The 9,098-nt window shown below is 40.3% G+C and overlaps 1 protein-coding gene across 2 annotated transcripts in view; it reads right to left on the bottom strand.

Moving 5' to 3' along the window:
* Positions 1-5,421: 5,421 nt before the first annotated feature.
* Positions 5,422-9,098, bottom strand: part of DAPK1 (death associated protein kinase 1) — a 90,841-nt gene continuing 87,164 nt past the window's right edge. For both annotated transcript variants that reach the window (XM_064641303.1, XM_064641304.1), the window contains 2 exons: positions 8,439-8,627; positions 5,422-7,816 (listed from right to left, as the gene is read on the bottom strand). In XM_064641303.1, the coding sequence (XP_064497373.1) occupies positions 6,584-7,816; positions 8,439-8,627 (1,422 nt within the window). In that variant the 3' untranslated portion in view covers positions 5,422-6,583. The remainder of the gene's footprint in view (positions 7,817-8,438; positions 8,628-9,098) is intronic.

Here is a 9,098-nt window from a genome sequence, read left to right as displayed (position 1 = left end):
AAATTCAGAGATCACATCCACACTGCACAGCTGAATTTTGTTGGAGTTGGGACCATGGTTGAACTGATGGTAGAGAGAGGCCTCGGGACCATTTTTTTTATCTGGCCAGTAACAACAGGCACCCCATCCATTTGCTCTTTTTCCATGCAACCCCTGGCTCACCAGGTGCCACAGATGGCATTTCCCATGAGTGATATAGCACTCTTCCCTGCAGCGAGTAATTTAAAGCAGAAAGGTGGGTCCCATAAGGGAACTGTGAAGCTGCTGCACCAGCACAGAAGACTAGACTGTTTAAATAACTAAATATCCTTACTGAAGAAGAATGTATAAAACAAGCTGGAATTTCTCACCTGATATGTTTTTTTTGGTGGCCATGGGAATTCCTATAGCACTTTCCTAGCTATGATAGCAACAAATAGGATAACTGCATAGAGCTAAATCACAACTGTGGAAGTACTTCTTCCTGTAACACTCCTGAAAGTTACTCTCCCTATTTTGGTAGGTACAAACCAACACTGGGTCTTAGAGAATGAATGGCAAATGGGAAGTCATGTGGTTACTTTGTATTCTGTCTTTATATCTGTCCTGTACACCCAAATTGACAGCAATAGATTAGGTTTCATATTTTCCTGGGAAGGCAGCAACAAGTTCTTTGCAAAACACTTCTCAGCTGTGTCTTATTACCTGGGGTAAAATGGTATGGAAATCCTTTTCCCAGTAGCACTTGCAAGCTCTGGGCCTTGATTCAGTTCCTGACACATACATAGAAACTGTGTTAATCCATCAGTTTAAATATTCATGCAGCTGCTTTCTAAACCTCTATAATCAGACTGATATTGCAGGTCATGCCTTAAGCTTCCTCCAGAATCTTTACTGGCACTTGACTACCAGGTGTAGCAGCTGCAAGCGATATTTCCTTCTGACCATGAACAACTGAGGAAATTTATCTCAGCCTATCTGATGCTAAGTTGGTTATGGTGACTCACCTCCTTCCATGTTTTCCAGGCTAAGTTGCTACAACATTCTCCAGCTGCCAACACAGTCCCACGGGTCTGTAGAAAACTTTTTTCAAATTGTTCTAGTTATAGAGGATGGTGGTTAATTCCTTATGTATAACCAAATCAGAGTCTAATCCTAGCTATCAAAGCCTTTAATGAAAAATGCCTCCAAAGTAATATCTTTCCTGCTTCTTCTGCAGATACATACCTTAGGAATGATGAAATAATCCACACTATAGGTTTAGGAAAGTAGGATCTGCTTCTGTCCTGGGCTTGGTACTGGATTTCATATGCATTGATACCTTGCCTTTGGCACAAAATTCCAGACCTTACCCTCCCTCTGTTTTTCCAATAATAGAAGTTTTGGCTTAGCAATAATTGATTACACTCAACACTGCACAGAATATTTTTTCTCACATTTGCAACCAATAGAAACAACTAAAAAAATATGCTAAATGCTACAAAGTTATAGTCCTTTTTAGGTAAATTTAGTGATAGTAGGATTTGCTGCTGACCTTCTCTTTGCACTCCCTTTGCTTAACTGATTGCTACATACATTTTGACTTGTAAGCAGTCCTGTGTAGGGGGTGTGCAAGTGAGACTGATTCATATTTAGGGAGAAACAGACTAATCAAATTATACTTCTTTATGGCCAGGCTAAAATAGCAGAATTTGCAATGCAGTGAGCAGCTTAGCTCAAAAAGTCAAGCACGAGGTGACTCAAAGAGTCATACACACACCATCTTTTAACATCAGCAGTCTAACCCCCCTAATGCAAGAGTCCTTCCCTCTTTCCCATGTTTCCCTGACAGAAGTTTTGAACAGCACAACTCTACCCTCCCCTCCCTGTGCACAACATGCTGGTGTCTCACACAGCACGCAAATTCCAATCCTCCCTCCCCCTCTAATCTGCTGAGGTGCAGCAGAAGCATCCTGACTGTATTTCCAACACATAAGGCCCAGAGCTTCTGTCAGTTTGTTACACTCAGCTGTGACCTAGCCCAAGCTCACAAGGAAGATGCCTCACCAAGCTGCACTCTGGATCCTGTGCAGATACAACAGAATGTGTATTCATGAGCCTCGACACATAGCCACCAGAAATGTCTTCACCATTGCAGCAGGTGTTACACATTTCTGCAGAAGTAAGTGTGGGCCCAGGCTGTCAAGAAATCCATGTAAGATGCAGCGTGTCCATGCATTCACTCCTGTTTGAAGCCCCTTATCACCCTGCCCACATCTTAGTCTTCCTCTCTGCCTAGGTGATGCAAGTGCATATTAGCAGTGTAGATGTCCTAGGCTTGGTGACAGCAGGACCCAGAGTTTGGACAAGATGGTCCAGGTTTGCCCTTTCTCATGGTAGGCCTGTGATTTTTAAGGTACAACCAACTGACTCAGCAGCATTCTGAAGAACAATCTTCAAATATGCATGTGTTGTGTCTGGACCTCACCCAGAGTACTCTGGCTGGTGCAGAAATGCTAGGTCAGTTTGGCTGATGCAAAACTGAAACAGGTCCACCAAGATCTTCATCTGGATTTGAGGCAGTATTAGCTGCTGGTCCCACTGTTCCTGTAGAGCTTGTTATGATAAATGGTATAGCCACACAGAGGAACACAATCAGTCCTCTTCTATATACAGCTCATCTGACTCTTGGAGATCCAAATACTTCTACATGAAAAGTCTGAATGGCTTGGCAGTAACTCTTTTGGAAACCAAGTACCTTAGGCACTGTTAGAAACTGATTTTCTTGACTTCTGAGTCAGACAATGACTGAAAAGAAAGGCGAGTGAATTTCTGATCCTGGTGTTTTTTTGTGACCTGCTGGAATGAGTTTAACAACAAAAAGTCAAATAGAAATAAATTTTCATATTGTGCAGAGTGCTTTCAGGCCACCTTCAAAGAAGGTACTGCACTGCTCCATTTCCTCTGACTTAAAGAGAGGTTTCAGCCAGCAGCATGCTTCATTTACTTTCTTTGGAGTTACAGCTTGGGGATTACTCCTCCATTCCACTGGCAAAGCTGAAATAATGATGTGATTCAAGTTGAGGCACCCGTTTTAAACAATGATGTAGCAACACAGCATCTCTGCAATAAAAAGGTTGCATTGAATTAACTCCTTAGAGTGAGGAATGCAGACAGCAGAGTTTAGGACCTGGAACTGGTTCCAGCACAGCTTCACTGTTGCTCTCTGTAAAGACCTGACCATTTAGGAAACTGTGCTCTGTCTCCTTTCTAAGCCTCCTGGCTCTGTCAATCTCTTGACATTTGGGTGTTTCTATATCACCATAGTCTCATAATTCTTTCTCAATCACTTCAATCCCAAAGATCTTAAAACCTGTGGCTGTCTCCAGTTTACACCCTTTAAAAGTGACACGAATTGTATATATTTACCTCTACCCAAGGCCACCCCTGGATGCCCCTGTCCCACCCTCAAAATCATTTGCCACCGATCTCGTGTGTCTTTCCAAACTCAGCAGTCTGGTCAGCAGCAGAACTCCCAGAAACAATACAACAAGTAAAACCCAATACAAATAGCAATATTTTCCTATCCTATGCATGCTGCTGCATGCCAGGGAGAAAACACTGGAAAACTGATTTGCACCAAAATGCTTGCTCCCTCCCTATCTTCTTCAGAAAATTTCTTCAGAATTTGAGTACAGGTGTCAATAGAATTGACATTTCTAAACTGCAAGACAACCTGCAATGCACCTTGGCCTTGAGCAGCTGTGTTGCAAGCTTGAGTTTGTCTGTATTATGGATTTTGAAGACAAAATTAAAGTTGGGCCTCATCTGCTTTATGCTCAAAGTTGTGTTTCAGCAGCTCTGCTCTGAAGCTACAAGGATGATAAGTATCTAGCTTCAGTAATTTCACTGTCAGGAGCTGAGCTTAGCATCTTCTTTGCATGAACTATACATTCTGTACATTTATGGCTAAACTTTTTGATTTTGCAAAGACCTGCATTTTCTCCGTTTCTGGAGTAAGTCAGGGAGGATCAGTGTATTTTTTAAACACAGTCCTGGAATGTAGCTCTGCTCCTAGCTGCATTCACAAAACAAAACAGAGAATCAATAAAAGTGAAGCAACTGAAGAGATGCCCACTTGTATCACGTTGTCAGCCTTTTCTTTTATTTAACTGTAATTTAGGAAACAAAATTTTTTTTTTAGTCTGTGGCACAGGATTTATAACAAAGCAATCCAAAGCTATCCTATGACTGTGACTCACTTTCCTGAGCCAATTACCATGAAAACTGGAAATGTTGCAAGAGGCTGTTACTGCTGGTCAAAGATCCATCATAGCATCCACTAAGTCATTTATACTCCCAGGGCTGCATTTTACAGTAAATGAAAGCAGAGAACTGTCAGGAACATGCTGTTGGGAGGGATAAAACAAACAAACAAACAAAAGTAAAAGAAGTAATGAATCAGTGTTGGTAAGTCAACCATGCATCTTGAGCGCACATAAAGCATCTGGGGAAGCAGACAGGGGAGGAATACTTTTCTGGTTGAAAAGTATAAAGTTTTATGACATGAAGAACCCATCACATACCAGAATCTGACAGAAGTACAGAACATGTCCACAGCTGGAAGGGGAAGCATGGTGGTGGCCATAAATTGACAGGCAAATATGGGCTGCATAGAGCTGGGCTCTGCCCAGAACCACTTTGAGCAGCAGTGGAAGATGCTGAATGCAGTTTGTCAGAGGCAGAATATCAAAGCACAAACACCTCAGGGTAGGACTTCTCATTAACCATACCTCTTACTGAGGACTAGACTTCAAAAAAATGTTTAACTAAGGAGCCTAGTGATACCCAGAGAAGTATTTAATAAAGCAAGGGTACAATATGCAAAGAAAGGCACTGGGAAACAGCAACTAGCATTTTAAGAAGGGCCCACTTAATTTCTTTCCATCATACACAGGGTAGAGGTATTGTGCAAAGCTGCCTGCATAAAGTGTCATATTGAGACTGTGCAGCTATCAGGGAGTGATGCTGGGAGTTTAAATAAGCAGCACCAGCACAGTTCCTTGTGTGATGAGGGGATCTTTAACGTAAAGGAGCATTACTGCAGCACAGGCTCTAATGCAGTGTTCTTTCCCTCTGCAGCACAGCATAATCTGGAGGATTCCTGATGACAATGTCGCATCTGCTGTTTTAGTTTCCTTTGTAAAAAAACACAAAGAAAAAGGCTATGTACCAATCTGCTTTGCCTTGCCATTTGTCAAAATGAATGCAAATCCCTATGCTGCATGGGGACCACCTCTGCAGCTAACAAATAAATAAATATTGCTGCAGTGTACTAAGATATCCCTCTGAAGTGAAACAGGAGGTTCCCAGAGCTTCAGAAGGCAGGCAATGCCTCTCCACAATCGTGACTCTAAGGAAAAAAGAAGGTTCAGTACTCTTCAGCAACAGAATACGATCAACTAAGATGCAACAAGCAACAGTTTATTTGTAGAAAAGTCCTTTAAAATTTTACTACATTGTAAGATTAAGGAAAAAATAGTCTTAATGTATGTACATACAATATATATAAACAAACACATATCGCACCATGAAAATTACATGCTTTTTAGAACAGAGAATGGGTCATATTCCCTCATATCAATTTTAAAGTTATCACTGCAAGAAACCTTGCTTCCTTTTTTTTTTATCCCCATCAAAGTTTTCAAGTACAGGAAGTAAGTAACGCAGGATCTAATAGTAGAAAACCTTTGTTATACACGAATTACAACTGACAGCTAGACAATATTATTCTGCAGTATCCAACACTTGTGTTTTTTGAACTCTGTAATGATATGAACTTTTACCTGAGGTGCATGGAAATAATGAAGCATGATAATTGGCAAGTTTAAGAGATTTTCACATTATGATCTGACTGTAATTGAATTTGATTAGGTATCACATGTCTATACCCATAGTACTGGCACAGGAATGCTCTGTGTGAGTCATCACCAATGTCTTAGAAGTGCAGGAAAAATTAACAGGCAAGCACCACTTGCAATGATAAGCATGCAGACAATTTAAGTGAAACAGAGGTAGCATGTTCTTGTAACTCCAGCAGGGTCATTCAAATCAACTGCACCCTCCCTTCTGCAAAAGGCACTCGCTTTTTCAGCTAAAAACAATGCGCTTAGATTTGGTCAGATTGATCACAAATGGTGGATTTTGCTCCTTAAAAATATTAAAAAATTTCAAGCAGGGGACACAGTCAAAAGAAAAAAAAGGGTGTAAGAAATACACATTTAAGGTAATATGTGCTATTATTCTCCCCCTACCTTTTATGGGGAGAATTATATAAAACAGTTGCAGTATATAATCCAAAAGTTAAGACTTTCCAGTTGAAATGGCAGTATTAAGCAGCACATTCTGTATCAGGAATAGCTTTAAACCACCAGAAGTACAACAGTCTTTTTAATAAAGAGCAACAATTCACAGTTAGGAGCAGAAAGGTTATGCACATAAAAGGTGGCACTAGAGAAGGATCCTTTGACGTAAAATCTCATAAATTAGTATGCACTGTAACTCTTATACTGTATCTTTTATCCTTTCAGCAGTTTAAAAGGATGTCCATGCAAAACACTTCCTCTTACCGTGACACTACAGAGCTAATTGAGTTATAAGATGTGCCACTGTTGCAACTGGAAGCATAAGCCTCTTGACCGTTAGCATCTAAATTAATTTTGAATACAGAAGATGCCTTCAGTAAAAAATCTGCTGCATCTCTCCGACCTAATTCCCTCAGCTTAGACATCAGGATACCTACAGTACTCTCAGGTGCATTACTCCATTCCTGCAGAAGGGCATGAACTGGACTTGAAAGAAAGTAATTTTGTGTTCCATTATTTGTATTGTACTTTGCAACAAGATCAGGGAGGCCCAGGTTCATGGCCAGAAGGCACCAATCTTTGCCCATAGGATCAGGTGGATCCAAAAGTCGACTTAATTTTCTCCTGGTAAGTAGATTCAGATCGGAAACATGAATATCCATTCCTAGACTTCCCTGGGAGTAGACATCAAGACACCCAAAACACAGTATACTGCTAAAGCTCTCTTTATATCCTCCCATAGTGTTAGTTAGTGATGTCTCCTTTTGACTCTGTGCACGGAAGAAGTCTCTAGGCTGGTAGACCATTACTGGCTCATGATGTTCCCTCAGCTGCTGAGGACTAAGGTAGTATTTCACAGTCAGAAGACCTGGTAAGGTTGTTGCTATTAAGTTATCAATGGTGCTGCACACAGAATCCAGAAGTAAACAACACTTGATCTTCTCTGTTTCCAGTCCTCTAACTTGGACCTCTATACCCTGACCATGATTGACTAGCAGCACTAGAAGCTCAGTTCCGCGATTCATAATCTTTGATCCGTTTACCCACAAACGTATATCAGCATCTCCCTCTGTGCTCTGCTGATGAATCCACCTGCATAGATTCACCTGAACTTTATGAAAAATTCCACAAGGAAATGGGGTAAGATGTTCCACAGGAACGATTCTAACACCACCATAAATCAGCACTTCATCCTCCTCATCTGTCCAAGACCTATGGAGATTGTCAGTCTTTATGAGAGCAGGAATATCCACCATTGCTCCACTACTAAGGTCCCTTGCACAAATATCCATGGCATCCAAAATCTGTATCAGTTCTTCCACATCACTATCTGTCACCAGACGCTGGATGTCCTCTATAGTGTATCGGCCTCTATAGTGATGGAGGGCTTTTGGGTTCTCCACTGACAAGATTTTTCCAAGGACATTTGAACAGAGCCAGCGAGGATCCAGAAGCACAACATCTTGGACAGTTTCACTCTGCATAATGTTTATCTGTTTATAAATATGAAAGTTACTGTTTACATCTGTATTACATACTGTATTACAAGGTAATAGCCCACATTCTCTCCTTCCTAACGTTCCTAACATAACCAAATAATTTGATTAACACTGCTCACGGGAGAAAAACAAACAGTGCATTTTAATATCTGGCAAGTGCTCAGAAAAAAAACACATATTTGGTTCTTGATTTCCACTAGTAATGGAATGATTAGAGCCCAACAGCTGGAAAGCCTAGTCATGCTCTGCAAGCTGTTTATGCAAAGGTGTTATTCTATGATTCAATTTCTAATGGACACATATAAATTTCTCATATGCAGTGAACACTTCAATGAAGGTGATGGCATATGGATCCTTTCTGGGCATTTTATATTCTTACAGCTGTAGCTATAAACTGTAATTCTTTCTGTCTCAAAGAGATTATGTTGAATGAAATAGAAGCCAGAAGACAATAATAATAACAAAAAGCATTAATAACCAGTCTCTACTTCTTATGATGTCTTAAGAGGGAGAGAAAAAACCCCAACTTCAGACATTTGCTTAAACTCATAAAGCAATATTCTACCAGAAGAGTACCTTGCTAATGAAGAGATTCAATTTAGATAAAAACACTTACCTCTCCTATACTATGCAACTGCTGTGCAATATGCCGTAGGTCGTTTTCACTTGCTAGGGGATTAAGATGTTCCTGTACATCATACACAAACTGCTGCAAGGACATCAGCTGGTTGGGTCCATTAATTTTTCTCCATGAAGGCAGTGTGGAGATTATTTTTTCACAGAGATGAGTCATAGGTGGGCAAGTCTTAAATGAAGCACACAAAACATCCATTTGAGAATAATGGTACTATTGGTTTGGTGCTGATGGTTTTGTTGTTGTTGATGATGCTGTTGTTTTTGGTTTTGTTTTTTTAATGGTAGTCTAATGCATTCATAATGTATATTTAGACCTAAAGAGTTCCCCTTGTGCTGGACCTTTATCATCTGGCATTCACTTTCCACAAGATCAATTTACCTCTTCTTAAAAAAATGAACTCCAGAAACCACTTTTTCACTGAAATAAGCAATCGTCATCGTCATCATGGCTAGGCTTCGCGAACAAAGATTTGGGAAAGGCTGAAATAAGCAAACTTTCCTAATATCACCATGAGTTGCCTTCATGCATTTTTAAGTTGCTCTTATTACTGAAATTATCAAAATTTATTTAAAATTTGTAGCCATAAATACCTCTGCAGGACCAATTTACTTCAAAAGGTGAGAAAGCACGGTACCAGAC

Source organism: Pseudopipra pipra, chromosome Z (assembly GCF_036250125.1).
Source record: "Pseudopipra pipra isolate bDixPip1 chromosome Z, bDixPip1.hap1, whole genome shotgun sequence".
NCBI lineage: Eukaryota > Metazoa > Chordata > Aves > Passeriformes > Pipridae > Pseudopipra > Pseudopipra pipra.
This window is presented reverse-complemented; position numbering and strand designations above follow the sequence as displayed.